This window comes from Somniosus microcephalus, chromosome 13 (assembly GCF_052327205.1).
Source record: "Somniosus microcephalus isolate GS21.2 chromosome 13, FLI_Smic_1.0, whole genome shotgun sequence".
Classification (NCBI taxonomy): Eukaryota; Metazoa; Chordata; class Chondrichthyes; order Squaliformes; family Somniosidae; genus Somniosus; species Somniosus microcephalus.
In genome coordinates, this window is record NC_140999.1 from 44,006,027 (window position 1) to 44,025,487 (window position 19,461).

Here is a 19,461-nt window from a genome sequence, read left to right on the forward strand (position 1 = left end):
CCAGCCTGTCTATGTTCTCTTGAAGTCTATCACTATCCTCCTCACTGTTCACAATACTTCCAAGTTTTGTGTCATCTGCAGATTTTGAAATTGTGCCCTGTACACCACCCAAGTCCAGGTCATTAATATATATCAAGAAAAGCAGTGGTCCTAGAACCGACCCCTGGGGAACACCACTGTATACTTTCCTCCAGTCCGAAAAACAACAGTTCACCACTACTCTCTGTTTCCTGTCACTTAGCCAATTTCGTATCCATGCTGCCACTGTCCCTTTTATTCCATGGGCTTCAACTTTGCTGGCAAGCCTATTATGTGGCACTTTGTCGAACGCCTTTTGGAAATCCATGTACACCACGTCAACCGCATTGCCCTCATCTGTTACCTCATCAAAAAACTCGATCAAGTTGGTTAAATACGGTTTGCCTTTAACAAACCTGTGCTGGCTTTCCTTAATTAATCCACACTAGTCCAAGTGACTGTTAATTTTGTCCCTGATTATTATTTCTAAAAGCTTCCCCACTACCAAGGTCTAACTGATTGGCCTATATTTGCTGGGTTTATCTTACACCCTTTTTTGAACAAGGGTGTAACATTTGCAATTCTCCAGTCCTCTGGCACCACCTCCTTTTCTAAGTAGGATTGGAAGATTATGGCCAGTACCTCCGCGATTTCTTCCTTCACTTCCCTCAGCGTCCTAGGATGCATCCCATCTGGTCCTGGTGACTTATCTACTTTAAGTACAGCCAGCCTTTCTAGTACCTCCTCCTTATCAATTTTTATCCCATCCAGTATCTCCTCTACCTCCTCCTTTACTATGTCTATGGCAGCATCTTCTTCCTTGGTGAAGACAGATGCAAAGTAATGATTTAGCACCTCAGCCATACCCTCTGCCTCCATGCGTAGGTCTCCTTTTTGGTCCCTAGTCAGCCCGACCTCTCCTCTTACTACCTGTTTACTATTTATATGCCTATAGAAGACTTTTGAATTACCTTTTATGTTAGCTGCCATTCTATTCTCATACCCTCTCTTTGCCCCTCTTATTTTCTTTTTCACTTCTCCTCTGAACTTTCTATATTTAGCCTGATTCTTAGATATTTTCTCGACCTGACATCTGTCATACGTGCTCTTTTTCTGCTTCATCTTACTCTCTATCTCTTTTGTCATCCAGGGTGCTCTGACTTTCGTTGCCCTACTATTCCCCCTCATGGGAATGTACCTTGACTGTACCCAAACTATTTCCTCTTTAAAGGCAGCCCATTGTTCCATTACGGTTTTGCCTGCCAATCTTTGATTCCAATTTACCCGGGCCAGATCCGTTCTCATCCCACTGAAATTAGCCTTCCTCCAATTAAGTATTTTTACTCTAGATTGCCCCCTGTCCTTTTCCATAGCTAATCTAAACCTTATGATACCAGGATAACTAGTAACTGGATTGAGGTGGGCCAAATTCCTATTGTGCGGCATCTTTGTAGCCAGAAGACAGGGGAGACTTTCATCCAATCGGTCTGAGTGGGATTCCAGTGAATCAATGGTAAGCCAACACTCACTGTCTGCGCTTAAATGTGAAGGATGGGCCCTTGGGTGAGGCACCAGCCAGTCCCAGAGAGGACAAAAGTGAAAAAAAGAAATGATCAAACAAGTAGCAAAGCTTGACATGTGCAGACAGAACACATCCACAGACTGTCACAATAAATGTTCCCTCGGAATGTCACAGCAAACGCTCCCTCGGACCATCAGGGCAAGCACCCCCTTTCAGAAAGCTTCATTATATTTCACTATTAAGTGGATGTGCCCTGAGGGTCACAAAGGTCAACAGATGATTGTTCAATCTGTTTGAATGAAGTGGAAATATCAGTCACAGTGAGTCAATGGCAGGAGCCAGTGATCACTACAGACCCTGACTGACATGGCAGCATTTAATATTTAATCTGTGAGCAATGCACTGTGTTCCCTCTAATACACTTTCAGTTCCAAAAAGGCCATTTATTAATTATATATCACCTAATTGAATTGGAGTCTAACTCACATAACATGGGGCCTTTCCGCTCTGTGTGGGCTCAGCATCACATCAGGCAGTGAATTTACCCGCTGAGACACTGGTTGGAGCTATCGACATCTCTTTGCAGTACTGGCGCAAGCTTAGAACTAGATTACATAATGTGTGTGGCAATTGAACGCTATAAAAAGACAGAGTATCAAAGGTCAACATTACAAATAACATTCCCATCCATCCAATTTTGTTCCCTCTTCTCCTGAAATGCTAATTTCTGCTCAGGTTCAACTGTGATGCCCCTATTGTAGAATAGCTTCTACACTCACTGTCTAGACTCATACATGAAGAATGGCCACTTGGGCAAGGTACCAGAGGGTGACTGTGAAACTTATACTGCAGCAAGGATTCAGTGCCTTTAGGAGAGATGGGGAACCCTTCCATCACCTGAATTTACAGTAATTAATAGATTTATTAACCAGAATTGAAGACGCTTTTCTTTTTCCTTCCCGAGTCCTTCAGGAACACAAGTGATTTAATAGCAGGAGTGAAGAGAATCATTCAGTGTGAAGGTGTGAAGAGATAGGTTTGAAATCCAGCCTGTGCAAGCAGACATAAAGCGGTACTCTTCTGGTTAAGCTTTAATCCTTTGTTCCCATCAGCCTGAAGAAATGTTGATCCCCGTGGAGATGTTGGGCATGCTCAGTCCGCATCCCACTCATTAGAACTGCTGAGCTTATTCCATTTAATCTGGTTGGGGAGGGGGGGGGGGATTGACTGTAATATCCCTTATAAGGAAAAATGTCCCAATCATGTGACAGTAACATCAAAATGGTGGCAGGACTGTAAACCCCAGCTGTTTCTCCAGACATGTTTCTGGGAGGAAAAGATCATTTTCACACGATTTATTTACTCGTCTACTGATGAAAAATAATTCATTTTCAAAAAGGTGAGACACCATTTCAATTTGTGCGTGATGTTCTGAATAGTTCCATTAAAATGAAATGAAATGTTAATATTTGGACCATTTAAAAATGCATTTTAAAATATATTTTTGTCTTGTTTATTTGACGTATTGGATTTTCAGCCTGTCGATGCTTGAGGCATTATGAATACTTGATTATGTGACAGTTTTTAATTATTAGACCAGTTTGACTGAATCCAGTGCTGTGCAGCACTGTTCACCAGCAGACTTCCATTTTGAACCCAGTTGTCCTGTCTCTCCTTGCAATGTTTAAATCTGGATTCCTCTGGTGTGCTGCTGTTATTCCTGCTGCCCTTGAATGCTGCAAGTGCATGGACCATTCTGCACAGTTCCAGGGTCTGTGGGAGAGCTCCCTACACAGCGAGCAGCTGAATGTAACGTCCCTGCTGACGAGCACTGTGACTAATGTTTCTGGATTCTGGCTGGCACCTTTGGAACTTTGATCGTTTTGGCTCTCCCAGTGGCTTGGTGGGTAAATGCACTGCCCAGAGTGGAATCGAGCATACACAGACCCAGGAAGCACCCAGGTTTGATCCGCAGTCTGTGCTGAGTTAGCTGATCTCAGCTGAAACAGCATTTGGCATGCTGCACTTGGCCTCAGAGAGAGAGAAAAATACCAAGCTAGAATCCCTGCTCCTAATCGCTCTCCAGTTACCCCTTCTGTAAAGTGTGTGTGTGTCGTTGAATACAGACAGAGTCAGGCTTGGCCACGATGACCCTCTTGCTGGAATAGCCGACAAACACTCAGGGTTAGGCTGATATGTGATGCCCACCATGGTGGAACAGCATATCAACTCTCATTGCCTAAGCTCACAAACAAAGAATTGCCATATGGGCAAGGCAATGGAGGTGAGCTGGCACCTTTGGAACTTGTACGCCACAAGAATCAGCACCTTCAGGACAAGAGGGGGGAAGAGGATTGGGGAATAAAAATCAGTGGGGGTTAAGTTGGAGGGTGTTCACGACAGAAACATGTCCCAGAGGAGACTAACTGGTAGGATGCGTGTCTCAATAACTGTCAGATTCTATTGGGAATACGGCAGCATGAGTTAGTTCAGATACACTAGATCCAAATTCACTTTATCAGCTGCAAAATAATAAGTAATACAGCATGTTATCATGTCAACACCTCAAATACTTCACTCAGCAAATTACTTTGAAGTGTTGTTGAATGTGGTAGCCATATTGTGCACAGGAAGATCCCACAAACTGCAATGAGATGAATGGCCAGTTAATCAGTTTTTTGTTGAGGGAGGAATGCTGACATGGGGGAAAGCCCTGCGATTCTTTGAATAGCGCGATGGGATCTTAACATCCACATGACCCATCATTAATCATTTTAAAGCTGAGATTGAAAGATTTTTGCTAGTTACGGGTATTAAGAGATATGGAGCCAAGGCAGGTGGATGGAGCTAAGATACAGATCAGCCATGATATCATTGAATGGCGCAACAGGCTTGAGGGGCTTAATGGCCTACTCCTGTTCCTATATTCTTAGAATAGGCAGAAGGGGCCTCGGTTTGGGGGAAAGTTGAGATACAAACCTGGAACAGGATCCGGACCTATTTCCAGAACTAAAGCTGCTGCACTAAGACCACAGGACAGACAAACCCAGGCCACTGACCATCCTACAGTTGAGCTTCTGATCAAATGTAATAAATTTCTTTTCACTCTGCAGACCGATACCAGAGGAACAAGGGATGGATGTTCTTGGACGATTACCAGCTCTAGAAAACAGAACTTGTGAGTCAGTCTGTGTTTTTGTGTTGTAAGTTTGAGCTCTTCAGTACGAGAGTTGTTGGTGTTGGGGAATGGAACACTAGCCCAGTTCAGGCACCTGCTGCGCAGTATAGCACAGGTTAAATACGTGGTAAAGCTCCCTCTACACTGCTCCATTAAGCATTCCCAGGGCGTGTTGAGCACAGATTAGATGCAGAATAAAGTTCTCTCGACACTGTCCCAATAATGTGCCTCAACCCCAACTTCAGAAGAGCAGCCCGACTGCACCAGTGTGACATTTTCCCATTTTCCACACCAGCCTTCTCGTGACCTTTCTGAGTGAGATTGCCCATTAGTGCTGAATAGGGGCAACTTTGGGTTGTAGGAATTGGATTAAGACTGCGGTAAACCCATTTCACATTGGAGTCTTATAGCAAACAGCTAGAGGAGACTTCATCCTCGCTGACTAGGCTGGATTTGAACCCACATCTTTGAGGTGAAAGGATAGAGCCTGACTTGTTGTACCAGCCAGCTCCCCGTCAGAGACAGGAGACCTTCATTTGCCTTGCACAGGCTGGATTTGCATGCAGAGGTGAAAGGATTTTTCTAAACTGTTGTGTAACCCACCCCTGTTTAGAATATTTTGTGGTGATTTTGCTACTATAAACAAAGAACGATTCCCAGCCTCAGAACAGTACTCCTTCTGTCTGTCAGTTCCACGTCCTGTGGGTACGGTAGTGTCGTGGTTACATTACTGTACTAATAATCCCAAGAACATGAGTTCAAATCCCACCATTTGAAAATTTGAATTCAGTTAAAAAAAAATCTGGAAATAAAAATTTGGTATCAGTAAAAAAAAACCCTGGTTCTTTTGTAAAGGAAACCTGCCCTTCTTACCTAGTCTGGCCTGTACCAACATGTCTAACTTAGGTTATAGAGGTCAAAAGACCATGGCCGACAACTTGGGTCACAGAGGTCAAAGGACAGTCTCTAACTTGGGGACAGAGGTCAAAGGGCAGTGTTCCAATGACTGTGCAATCTAATTCTGGATGTTAATCTATGACTGAAAGTGCACACACTCAGTGATACTACAGTAACTGTCTCTGTCTCTGTTCCTGGTCAGTGCCCCCTAACACACTGAATATTAATGGGAATCATCCGAAGCGCAAGACGCTTGTTGCCCCAGAAATTAACATCTCCCTGGATCAGAGTGAGGGCTCTATCTTGTCAGATGACTACCTGGATACACCGGACGACCTCGACATTAATGTGGATGATTTGGAGACTCCGGATGAGACAGACTCCCTGGAATATTTAGGGAATGGAAATGAGTTGGAATGGGAAGGTAAGTCTGAAAAATTTCTTTGGGTTGCAATTTTCTCCCTTCTTATCCAGAAGGAGGCTGACTGCTACTGGACTACATCTTCCACAGGTACAGGTTCCTCTGGGAGCTCACCCATTGGCCATTCTTTATATATGAGGCTAGCCAGGTTTTCAATGGTCAGGAGCATCCAAGCTGATGAATTAAGCGTTACAGTGCCAGAGCATTGAAGCACCAACTGTGAGGTCGGAGTTCACTCCCAATTTCAATCACAAATGGTGGAAAGAGAGGGAGAGCTACCTGTGAAAGGATTCTCACTGTGCTGCTTGATTGTTCCTTCTGGTTGGTTGATCGTGCCCGTGGAGCTTGCTCTGTGGTGGGTCATCTTTCCCTCTTGGATATTTGCTTCAGGGTGAATAAAATGGCTTCCCCCAAATAAAGAGCAGCACTGAGTTTAAAGGTTAATTCTGCAAGGCTGTCTGGATACAGGGGCACGTAACAGACTCAAAGATTGTAGCCCCAATTTTGCTACCAGTGCTCATCGCTAGCAAGGCTCCACACTGGCAGGGTAGCCTTGCAAAATGATCTCTATCGAATAAAGTACAAATAATGTCTATGTAATGCAAATAGAGCTTAACAGCTGTGGGGTGGTGCAGCTGTCTCCTGTGGATATGACAAGTACCCATATAAGTATTGGTGCGAGTATTTAGTGTTGTCACTGTAAGTGTAATGGTGGGTGTGTGAATCTTTCCTACTGTGTCCACATGAACTGTGAAGAACAATACAGTTCTGGATCCTGTCCTTCCAAATGTGGAATGTGTCTAGAGAGAATATTTTGAGTTGTACAACACCAGGGTGAAGTACTGATGGTTACATGTCTGTCACTGGAGAGAACAAGTTTAGAGAATGACTTAAGATGATCACACAAGAAGTGAATTGCACACTATTGAACAGTTTGATTTTTCCTGTGTTTTGTGACCATAGCACTTATTAAATCCAATGCCAAGAGCAGGAGATAACCCTCACCATTCAGCATATAATGTATGATGATGACACCATCACGCTCATGTTGAGTCAGACAATACAATATGCGACGACTATAGGTGTTATCAATAAAGTATGATGGGGAAAGTGACAGGAAGTAAGTGTGACACTTGCAGGAAGTGTGCACTATATGCACGGCTTGTAATATCTATCTATATCTTACTATAAATCTTACATCCACACCTATTCCTGCCTGCCCAGCTTAACTTCCTGTAGACATTTTTTTGTCACATTTTTGTGACAACTTTTTCCCATTATAAGTTTCTACATCCACATTTATAATGGGATTTGCCTATGTAAGCATATCACTTGTGCGTGTAAATTCACTGCAGGCATTTGAAAGGGAGCTGGTCAAGTTCCTGACCATGGCAAACATATCAACATGTAGAAGGTCGGTGGCTCACTGGGGGTTGTGTCCCCAGCTTTTCTGACAAATTTCAACAGCTTAATGAGGTAAAATGTATATTTAGTGCTTTTTCAAAAGGTTGTGGCTGAGTGTCTGTGCGAGACAGTGAGTAAGAAAGACCGTGCACACCTGCTGTGGCTTTTGTTTTGTGTAAACTTCAGAAAACGTATTAAAATGAGAGGGCTGGGGAAATAGAGAAGCAGAGAGAGGGAGAGAGAGAGAGCGGGCTGGATTTTCCTTCATTATCCCACCCAAAACCCGGAACCGGGGCTTAATTGGACAGTGAGGTCTACCGCCAGATATTGCTCCAAGCTTAGATTCCCTTCCCATACCCTCATTGTGCCAGCTGCCCTATCCCTACCCACTGCATATAAATGGCATTGGGGAGGCAGGCCTGGCAAGGTGCCCCATTTCGCCACTTATCTCTGCCAACCCCAAGGCTCGCCAGAGAAAGGTGGTGGACCTTGAGGTAATGATTGTAAGTCTCCCAACTTAGTACATGGAGGGAGAGAGCCTATAGTGGCCTCCTCTTCCTCTATTTGGGCCCCGGGCACTATGCTTTTTAGGCCTTGGCCTTAGCTGAAGCTTAAATGTCCTTTTTGGGGCTGTTCTGCCCCCTTTAACTTGCCCGCTGCCTCATCAGGTGCTGTAGCAACAGTCCTACTGCAAAATTCTCTACTGCAGCCGTGGGCTCCCTCTTGATGGGTGGGATAGGAACTCCCCGTACCTGCCCTGCATACCAAATGACACCTAAACCAACTTGGGATGCTGTAACCTGCAGGGCTACGGACCAAGAGCTGGGAAGTGGGATTAGGCTGGAGCCTCCTTCTGTGCTGTAATTTTCTATGATTCTATGATTCTATGAAAATGGGGAAAACCACTACATCACTAAGAAAAGAAGAATCCAGCCAAGAGTGTCTTTGTTCCTGCTAATGTTCAATTTTCGAAAAATAAAAACAGTTGAATTTTCAAGCCAACTAATTGGCTTATGAGAGAGAGGGATGAAAAGGGACCAAGAGAGAATTAAAGAAAGAGAGGGGTTGAGAAAGAGAGTGGAGTTGAGAGGAGGGGCAGGAAGATAGAGGTTGAGAGAGAAAGCGAGGGGGCTGGCAGAGAGGGATTGAGGGAGAAGGGGTTGGAGAGGGTGGCTAAGAGAGAAAGAAGGAACGGGTTGCAAAAGAGAGAGAGGCAGACAGAGAAAGACATAAATAGAGCAACGGGTGGACAGACAGTTTCTTCCCTCATTTTAAATTGAAAGTGCAATTTTGAAAGCAAAGAAAGTCTCTGAGATAAACAGATAGGAAGCGAGAATAGGAGGGGGATGGAGAGTGGGAAGATGATTGAGGGTGATTGTTGTGTCGGTACCTTTCTACCTAGACACAATTTAGGACTCAGAACCCAGAGATTCAAACATGAAGTGCTTTATTGGAAGGAAAGGAAGTTCTGGAAAGTTCCGAACAAAGAGAGCTAAACTTAACCGAGAACACCCAACCATTTATCTCCTGTGACAGCACCACCACAGGTGGGAGGAGAACACACAATACAGAACAGTGATGGAGCATCTTGGCCTCTCACCATCAGCTCTTAGTGGGAGTGAGTGGGAGTAGATGGAGGGCTAAAGGTGAAGTGAGTGACTGTGGAGCGGGGGTGGGGGGCAAGAGAGAATAAAGAGATTGAAAAGGTAGTTCAAAGGGGAAGAAACAGTGGAGTGAGATGGTGGTAGGAAGTGGAAGGATTGGTGGAAAGGTGAAGGGGTAGGGAATGCGATGAGGGTGGGGGGATGGTGGAAGCATGAGAGCCAGAGGGAGGGGATGGGAAGAGAGCTGCTGAGCATCACGTTTCTCCGCACTTCCACACCCCAAATACGGCCTGCAGGTGTTGGCAGCTCCTTTTTTTGCTAAATCGCGTCACACTACCCAGAACCTCTCACCTGAAAGGAAAGAAGAAAAGATAAAGAGAAGCAGAAGACTGAAAGGGAAGTAAAAAGAAGAGTTCTGGGGAGTCGAGCAAAAGAGAAAGGAAAGCAAGAATCAGAGGAGGAGAGACAGAGAGGGAAACTGCAGCTATCAGAGACAGATAAGGGAGCGATCATATTCTCGAACTAACCGTGTACAATGCCAGGGAGATTGACTGGTAATATTTTTATTTTTTAAATTCGTTTTTATGGGATGTGATCGTCGCTGGCAAGGCCAGCATTTATCGCCCATCCCTAATTGAAAAGGTGGTGGTGAGCCGCCTCCTTGAACCGCTGCAGTCCGTGTGGTGAAGGTACTCTCACAGTGCTGTTAGGGAGGGAGTTCCAGGATTTTGACCCAGTGACGATGAAGGATCGACGATATACTTCTAAGTCAGGATGGTGTGTGACTTGGAGGGGAACTTGGAGGTGGTGGTGTTCCCATGCATCTGCTGTCCTTGTCCTTCTAGGTGGAAGAGGTTGCAGGTTTGGGAGGTGCTGCCGAAGAAACCTTGGCGAGTTGCTGCATTGCATCTTGTAGATGGTACACACTGCAGCCACGGTACGCTGGTGGTGGAGGGAGTGGATGTTTAAGGTTGTAGAGGGGGTGCCAATCAAGCGGGCTGCTTTGTCCTGGATGGTGTCGAGCTTCTTGAGTGTTGTTGGAGCTGCACTCATCCAGGCAAGTGGAGAGTATTCCATTACACTCCTTACTTGTGCCGTGCAGATGGTAGAAAGGCTTTGTTGAGTCAGGAGGTGAGACACTCGCTGCAGAATACCTAGCCTCTGACCTGCTCTTGTTGCCACAGTATTTATGTGGCTGGTCCAGTTAAGTTTCTGGTCAATGGTGACCCCCAGGATCACTTCCTAGCTACGATACCTTACTTCCCTTTGTCATATTTTTGTTACTCTTCAGTATTAACTTTTGCCATTATAAATTCCTATGTTCATACTTATAATGGAAACTACCGATCCAAACTTGTTGCACTGTAATTACACCCTCCTGCTAGTGCTGGAACTGGAGCTCCTCAGTTTTGCTTCTCCCAGCTCCTCAACCTGTACTGCAGAGAAACTCTTAAGTTCCAGCCAGCTATATAAATAGTAGTATTATAAAAAGAAAGAACTGCATTTATATAGCGCCTTTCACAACCACCAGACATCTCAAAGCGCTTTACAGCCAATGAAGTACTTTTGGAGTGTAGTCACTGTTGTAATGTAGGAAACGCGGCAGCCAATTGCACACAGCAAGCTTCCACAAAGAGCAATGTAATAATGACCAAATAATCTGTTTTTGTTACTTTGATTGAGGGATAAATATTGGCCAGGACACCAGGGATAACTCCCCTGCTTTTCTTCGAAATAGTGCCATGGGATCTTTTATGTTCACCTGAGAGGGCAGACGGGGCCTCAGTTTAACGTCTCATCTGAAAGATGGCACCTCCGACAGTGCAGCACTCCCTCAGTACTAGATTTTTGTGCTCAAGTGGGACATGAACCCACAACCTTATATTAAGGTTAGGACAAGAAAGATAAAATGGGGACTGAGTTATGTCTACACACCCTGGTCCAATTATCCCCGCTCTGTAACCCTGAAGACTACGTGTGGTCTTGACTCCACGTGTGCACGATCACTGGAGGTCGACTCGGTTTATAAATATGATGAAGGCATTATACACTTTGATTAAATGGTGCTTGCAGGAGGCAGATGCTGATACGTTGGGGTTTTCCGGTATGGTTGTGGTTGCATCGAGAGCAACATGGGTTAGGAGTTGGAGTGATTTGTTCTTGGTCCTTGGGGCTTAGCTGGGTCACGGAATAAGGGTATAATACCAATTGTTGGTTGGGGTCATTGCCCCATTGGTCTATGGATAGGTCACAGATGCCATCTTATTTTCCCTCCTGTGTGTATCTGCCTTTTCTACTTGTGGCCTTGAGACTTGCACCTACTTGGTGTCTCGTAGGTAGAGTCAGTGTTTTGAAAATCTCCTCTCCTGACTCATTGATGTCAATCATTTTATATATACATAGATTTTTTTTTTAATGCGTGAAAATGGTAAAAATGTTTTGTTTTAATACTGATGACTTGCCAATGACTTAGTTGGTACATTTGCTGTCCAGTATGATACGAGATACATTGACCAATACTTGGTCTGTGCTGATTTAGGAGATCTCAGTTGGACCAGATGTTACAATTGGTGTCTATGGACAAGCAAATCACCCAGGGTTCCCGCTCCTGATTGCTATCCAATAACTCCTGCTGGGAAGAACATGTGCAAATGTCAGGTGAAGGCACAATCAGGCTCAGTTTAATAGTCTGCCATTTCCCACGGTCAACATTTGCTGAGGTACCAAGCCCCACTGGTGCCCGTGGAGCGATAACCCAGCAAAAGTCTGCTCTTTCAGGAGAGGAGGGGAGAAAAATTAGAGGGAGAAAAAATACTTGATCAAATGAACATGGTCATATCATATTTGCAATGGGCCAATTAAGGACATTCACAAGGTGTCCACTACCTGTCTTCCAGATGATACTCCAGTTGCGAGTGCCAAAAACTCTCCCAGTGCAAAAGGGGGCTCTTTTGAAGACTGTGCAGGTGAGGATGGGGATGCTACCAATGGGAGGCTGTGGAGGACAATCATCATCGGAGAGCAGGAGCACAGGATTGACATGAAAATCATCAGGCCGTATATGAGAGTGGTGACACACGGAGGTAGGGATGGTCAACCAGACTGACGGAGAGTGAGGGGAGTTTTCATTTCTTGAATTTCATATTGTAAGAGAATGAAGAAGAATGGCTGATATCATAAATGTGTTTTGTCCCAGAGTAGGATTTGCAGTTTTCTAAAAGGTGCCAAGAGGTCCCAGTTATTTCCCATGGCCCCTAGGGTGGACAGAATTGGAAATGAACTATTTAAAGTGAACCTGTCCCATGGGTAATCTGGTGGCACACTGTATTGGTACTCTGATGGTTTGCACTATGGCACTGTGACACTGTGATGCTGGAGTCTTGGCTGGGAGAGGTAAGCCACTAAAGGGTAGGGAAGGGAAATGAGAGCACATGTAGACTGAGAGCCACCCCAACCACAGAAAGAGGGCATCATCTTAAAATCGGAAGAAAGGGTTTAGAAACATAACAAAGCACAGAATGAGAAAAGTCCATTCAGACCATCACTCATTCCGTCCACAGCCCACATACAGTCTACCCTATCATGGACTCCACAACACCCATTTAATCTCCTTCCACACCCCTTGTACAATTGACCTTATCACAGACTCTACCCAACCATTTAATTTCCTGAGGAAACGATTTGTACAAATACTCCCTGATCCCTAAAGATAATCAAGCAAGCCTCCAAGAATATTCATCCATCCTCACTATTCAATTCTGGACTGTGCCCGCCACAGACGATACTTCCCTCTCCCCTACCCCACACCCTCCCGGCAATTATGACTCCTGGAATATTTAAATATGTCAGTCTGTACCTGTTCCAATAATCTCCGGTCCCAATCACAACTAGATATTTACCTTACATCTCCAGCTTTTTCCAGTTCTGACGAAGGGTCATCGACCTGAAACTTTTCTCTGTTTCTCTCTCCACCGATGCTGCCTGACCTGCTGAGTATTTCTGTTTTTATTTCAGATATTTACCCAGTTATTTTTTAGTTAGCTCAACTGCTTTTAGTGAGACTCTCTACCACATACACTAATCTGGGGTCATTGAAAATATTAAACCTGTGCTCACAGTGCCAGACAAATAGCCTATTTCCATCTATACAACTTTCCAACTCTGCCTCTCTTCATTCTGAAGACCTGGAGCATGTCTCCTCTCAGCCTTTCCTCCAGTGTAAACAGGCCTAGCTCTGCAAAGCTGGAGACATTTTCCAGCCAGTTGTGCCAGTCGTAATTACAGTATTCACTAGTCTTTACCCCCTGCTGTTTGAAGCTGTTGTGCATCATACAGAGTTAATACATTTCTCTTCCTAATAGGTTATTATGGTGAAGGACTGAATGCGATCATCGTATTTGCTGCGTGTTACTTGCCTGACAGCGGATGTGCAGACTATACATACATCATGGAAAACCTCTTCCTGTAAGTGCCCGATCCAGTTCTCATTCGCCGTCCCTCCCTGTTTGAGCCACTAGCTTCCAAATTATCCTCCAGTTGTCGAGGCTGGGAGCAGTAACTGGTTCGCTCCTTTAATTCAGTTGTGTATCATTTTAACATTGATAAACACAGGTGAAAGGTCAAGGTCCAAGGCCCACAGTGCAGGGCAACACCAAGGAGAGAAAATGAAATAAATCAAGGTGACAGCAAGCTTGGGTCTCAGAAGCCTGTAGGTTGTAGAGTGAAGGGTATAGTAAGGGAGGTAAGGAGTGCCATAGCTTTGAGACCCCGGAAAAGAATAATCTAGAGTAGGAGGCTGTAACAATTCATGGAGAAGAAAGTGTGCGTAGGATGGAGTATTTGGAGTTTAACAGGAACAGGAGAGGAAAGCTCATATAAGCTCACTGACCATAGTTGTATCAATAAAATATCAAGAGACAATAGAGGTTGAGGCAGAGAGTGGAGGCAGGAGACAATGGAAGGATGACATAAGACAACAAGCTTTTCCTTCTGTTCTATTTTCCTTGTATGTTACTTTTATGGATTAACTCAGCAACATAGTTCCATACAAGGACTCCATTTAGATTTCTTCTCTCCTGTCCAGACAATGATGGGTTTTGCCTAGACAGTGGGTGTCAGATCTGGGACCCTGACTCGCCTTACATCTACACATGGACTTTGCAGCAGGGTCATTGGATAGTAATCAGGAGCAGAAACCCCGGCTGATGTTTTGCCACCCTCCCTCTCACGGCCATTGAAGCCGATTGTAGCGCCTTTACTGCTGCCCTGATGAGATCTGCTGATTCAACACAGATCAGGGATCAACCTGGGGCCTTTCAACAACAATAGCATACATTTATATAGCGCCTTTAACATAGAACAAATCCCAAGGCTCTTCACAGAGCCATAATCCAAAAAAATGGACGCCGCGTCAAAGGTGGAGATACTATGACGAGTGATCAAAAATTTGGTCAAAGAGTTGGGTTTTAAGGAGGGTCTTAAAGGAGAAGGAGGTGGAGGGGTTTAGAAAGAGAATTCCAGATTGTGGGGCTTTTTTTTAATTCATTGATGGGATGTGGGCGTCGCTGGCTAGGCCTGCATTTAGTGCCCATCCCTAATTGCCCTTGAGAAGATGGTGGTGAGCCGCCTTCTTGAACTGCTGCAGTCCATATGGTGTAGGTACACCCACAATGCTGTTAGGAAGGGAGTTCCAGGATTTTGGCCCAGCGACAGTGAAGGAACGGCGATACAGGTCCAAGTCAGGATGGTGTGTGGCTTGGAGGGGAACTTGTAGGTGGTGATGTTCCCATGCGTCTGCTGCCCTTGTCCTTCTAAGTGGTAGAGGTCGCGGGTTTGGAAGGTGCTGTTGAAGGAGCTTTGGCGAGTTGATGCAGTGCATCTTGTAGGTGGTACACACTGCAGCCACAGTGCGCCGATGGTGGAGGGAGTGAATGTTGAAGGTGGTGGATGGAGTGCCAATCAAGCGGGCTGCTTTATCCTGAATGGTGTCGAGCTTCTTGAGTGTTGTTGGAGCTGCACTCATCCAGGCAAGTGGAGAGCATTCCATCACAGTCCTGACTTGTGCCTTGTAGATGGTGGAAAGGCTTTGGGGAGTCAGGAGGTGAGACACTCGCCGCAGAATTCCCAGCCTCTGGCCTGCTCTTGTAGCCACAGTATTTACATGGCTGGTCCAGTTCAGTTTCTGATCAATGGTAACCCCCAGGATGTTGATGGCGGGGGATTCAGCGATGGTAATGCCATTGAATGTCAAGGGGAGATGGTTAGAGTCTCGCTTGTTGGAGATGGTCATTGCCTGGCACTTGTGTGGTGCGAATGTTACTTGCCACTTGTCAGCCCAAGTCTGAATGTTGTCCAGGTCTTGCTGCATATGGATAGGGCATGAGGGGAGATGGGAGAGAAAATAAAGAAAGACGCAGATTCAGGGCGAGGATGGAGGAAGCCTGGTGGGAGGATGGGCTTGGTGGTCAAGAAGAATGTCAGAAAGCAGCAGAGGCAGCTGAACGCTTGTCTGTTTGGTTCAGTATTTCCCATTGAGCCATCAGAGGAGGTTCCTACTGTTTTAAGCTCACTGCAAATGGATGACTCACTGCTGCAAATGTATCACGCAAGTTGAACATTAAACGTTAATTACCAGTAATAACTCCTTCGGGTCCCACTGATTTGTTCACGGTTGCTCATCTTTTGTGATGAACATTTCTGACATTAACTAAAAAGTACTGTGAGGGGGTTAGCAGTAAGGCTGGAAAAATGTGGTTCCGCGTTGTGGGTTTGAGAGAGGAGAGGAACTGGGTGGTGCAGGGGATAGGACTTTGCTCTTTCATCCAGGAAACTTAGGTTAAAATCCAGCCTAGGGACTTGGATAAAAAATCTCCTCTTCTGTAATGGCATTGTGTGAGTTTGGGTAGTTTCAATGCAGTTCCTGGTGGGCATGGGCCTACAGTACAATACATATATATATATTCAAGAAGGAGTTGGATATCTTTCTTAAGGCTAAAGGGATCAAGGGGTATGGGGAGAAAGCAGGTAACGGGTACTGAACTTGGATGATCAGCCATGATCGCATTGAATTTGGAGCAGGCTCGAGGGGCCGAATGGCCTACTCCTGCTCCTATCTTCTATGTTTCTATGTTTCGAAACTGTCCCTAATTCAGCACTAATTGGCAATCTCGCTCGGAGAGACCACAGGATGGCTGATGATTGGGGCCTGAGGCACGTTGTTGGGCTAGGAGCTTTATTCTGCATCTTGATGTCGACACTGAGCCCTGAAGAGTTCCATTCCCCAGGACTAACATCATTCAGTTTGATGAGCACAAAAGTTAAAAAGATGGGGGGTGTGGTGGGGGGAGGGGGGGGATGTGGGGAGTCCTGATCACTATTGTGCGTCTGTGTGAGAGAGAGAGAGAAAAATAAAGACTGGGCTCCTCTGTGATACCCCCCAGTCGAATAGCCTGCCATCACTCAATGTCTAGACTCACACGCGAAGAATTGACACTTGAGCAAGCTGCCAGAGGGCTGATGACACCTGCGGAACCAGACATCAGCCAGAGAAAACTGAAAACATAGTTTAAATACTTGGATTCTCTCTGTGTCGATGTGACCTGGTCAAATGCTGCTGTTTCTTTTCCTGCCTCTCAGGTATGTGATCAGCATCTTGGAGCTATTGGTTGCTGAAGACTACATGATCGTGTACCTGAATGGGGCCACACCTCGCAGGAGGATGCCAGGCCTAGGCTGGCTGAAGAAGTGTTACCAGATGATAGACAGGAGGTAGGTGCAGAGTAGCAGACCAAATGTGGCAGTTTGACATACAGCAGGGGAGTTCAGATCCTTCAATCTATTACTGTTCTCTTCTAAATCCAGTTAAGCCCTGTATCAAACCAGGCTCGTACCGGTTGTGGACTGTCTCTCCTCCCCCTTCCCCCATCTCCAGTTGCTCCTTCCCTCTCACCTTACTGTTTCAATTCTCTTGCCCCCTCCCCTGTAATCTTCAGTTAATCTTTGGCAGGGCCAGTGTCCTACAGTGACTGAATATGTCAAATTCACTTTTATTACATGAAATGTTGGGCTTTTAATTGCTTACAGGGATCGAATTTTGCAATTCAATTCATTTTCTATGCCAATCAGGGCCTTGCTCTTTGATAATTGTCCAATTTTGCTTCTTCTGGTAATGTTCTTTAAATTTAGCCATGTGTGTTTAAATTTATCTACATTTAGCTGAATTTAACTGTGTATATTTAAATTTATCTGCTGTATTTAAAAGTTCCCATGAGCTCCTCAAACTGTTCCCATCAGCTCCTCAAACTGTTCCCATCAGCTCCTCAAACTGTTCCCATCAGCTCCTCAAACTGTTCCCATCAGCTCCTCAAACTGTTCCCATCAGCTCCTCAAACTGTTACCATCAGCTCCTCAAACTGTTCCCATCAGCTCCTCAAACTGTTCCCATGAGCTACGCAAACTGTTCCCATGAGCCGAGTGTGGCGTATCACGACTCAGCAGAAAGTCGTCCTCATGGTAATTAACAGTCGCGGCCAATTATTATTAATGCAATTATCAGTACTAATGCAATTATCCATCTACATGCTAGATGACTTCCAAGAAGGGGGATTTGACACTAAAGTCATCACTACAACCAGACTGCACTGATTACTGTAACCAGACTGCACTGATTACTGTAACCAGACTGCACTGATTGATGTAACCAGACTGCACTGATTGCTGTAACCAGACTGCACTGATTACTGTAGCCAGACTGCACTGATTACTGTAACCAGACTGCACTGATTGCTGTAACCAGACTGCACTGATTGCTGTAACCAGACTGCACTGATTGATGTAACCAGACTGCGCTGATTGCTGTAACCAGACTGCGCTGATTAGTGTAACCAGACTGCACTGATTGCTGTAACCAGACTGCACTGATTGCTGTAACCAGACTGCACTGATTGCTGTAACCAGACTGCACTGATTGCTGTAACCAGACTGCACTGATTGCTGTAACCAGACTGCACTGATTAGTGTAACCAGACTGCACTGATTGCTGTAACCAGACTGCACTGATTAGTGTAACCAGACTGCACTGATTGCTGTAACCAGACTGCACTGATTGCTGTAACCAGACTGCACTGATTGCTGTAACCAGACTGCACTGATTGCTGTAACCAGACTGCACTGATTGCTGTAACCAGAATGCACTGATTGCTGTAACCAGAATGCACTGATTGCTGTAACCAGATTGCACTGATTACTGTAACCAGACTGCACTGATTGCTGTAACCAGACTGCACTGATTGCTGTAACCAGACTGCACTGATTGCTGTAAGAAGACTGCACTGATTGCTGTAACCAGACTGCACTGATTGCTGTAAGAAGACTGCACTGATTGCTGTAACCAGACTGCACTGATTGCTGTAACCAGACTGCACTGATTGCTGTAACCAGACTGCACTGATTGCTGTAACCAGACTGCATTGATTGCTGTAACCAGACTGCACTGATTGCTGTAACCAGACTGCACTGATTGCTGTAACCAGACTGCACTGATTAGTGTAACCAGACTGCACTGATTGCTGTAACCAGACTGCACTGATTGCTGTAACCAGACTGCACTGATTGCTGTAACCAGACTGCACTGATTGCTGTAACCAGACTGCACTGATTGCTGTAACCATACTGCACAGATTACTGTAACTAGACTGCACTGATTGATGTAACCAGACTGCACTGATTGCTGTACCCAGACTGCACTGATTACAGTAACCAGACTGCACTGATTGCTGTAACCAGACTGCACTGATTAATAAAACTAGACTGCACTGATTAATAAAACTGGACAGCACTGATTAATACCAGACTGCACTGCTTGCTGTAACCAGACTGCACTTCTTGCTGTAACCAGACTGCACTGCTTGCTGTAACCAGACTGCACTGATTGCTGTAACCAGACTGCAGTGATTACTGTAACCAGACTGCACTGATTGCTGTAACCAGACTGCACTGATTGCTGTAACCAGACTGCACTGATTGCTGTAAGAAGACTGCACTGATTGCTGTAAGAAGACTGCACTGATTGCTGTATCCAGACTGCACTGATTACTGTAACCAGACTGCACTGATTGCTGTAAGAAGACTGCACTGATTGCTGTAACTAGACTGAATTGATTGCTGTAACCAGACTGCACTGATTGCTGTAACCAGACTGCACTGATTGCTGTAACCAGACTGCACTGATTGCTGTAACCAGACTGCATTGATTGCTGTAACCAGACTGCACTGATTGCTGTAACCAGACTGCACTGATTGCTGTAACCAGACTGCACTGATTGCTGTAACCAGACTGCACTGATTGCTGTAAGAAGACTGCACTGATTGCTGTAAGAAGACTGCACTGATTGCTGTATCCAGACTGCACTGATTACTG

General features: G+C 45.2%; 1 protein-coding gene across 3 annotated transcripts in view; it reads left to right on the forward strand.

Annotated features, from left to right (window-relative positions):
- Nucleotides 1-19,461, forward strand: part of LOC147108286 (caytaxin-like) — an 86,012-nt gene that overhangs the window by 5,588 nt on the left and 60,963 nt on the right. For 2 of the 3 annotated variants that reach the window (XM_086004868.1, XM_086004866.1), the window contains exons 3-7: nucleotides 4,654-4,718; nucleotides 5,818-6,039; nucleotides 11,942-12,127; nucleotides 13,406-13,508; nucleotides 16,680-16,811. In XM_086004868.1, coding sequence (XP_085860994.1) covers nucleotides 4,654-4,718; nucleotides 5,818-6,039; nucleotides 11,942-12,127; nucleotides 13,406-13,508; nucleotides 16,680-16,811 — 708 coding nt within the window. Of the gene's footprint in view, nucleotides 1-2,766; nucleotides 2,940-4,653; nucleotides 4,719-5,817; nucleotides 6,040-11,941; nucleotides 12,128-13,405; nucleotides 13,509-16,679; nucleotides 16,812-19,461 lie in introns of those variants that run through there. The other variant, XM_086004867.1, reaches the window with a different exon arrangement.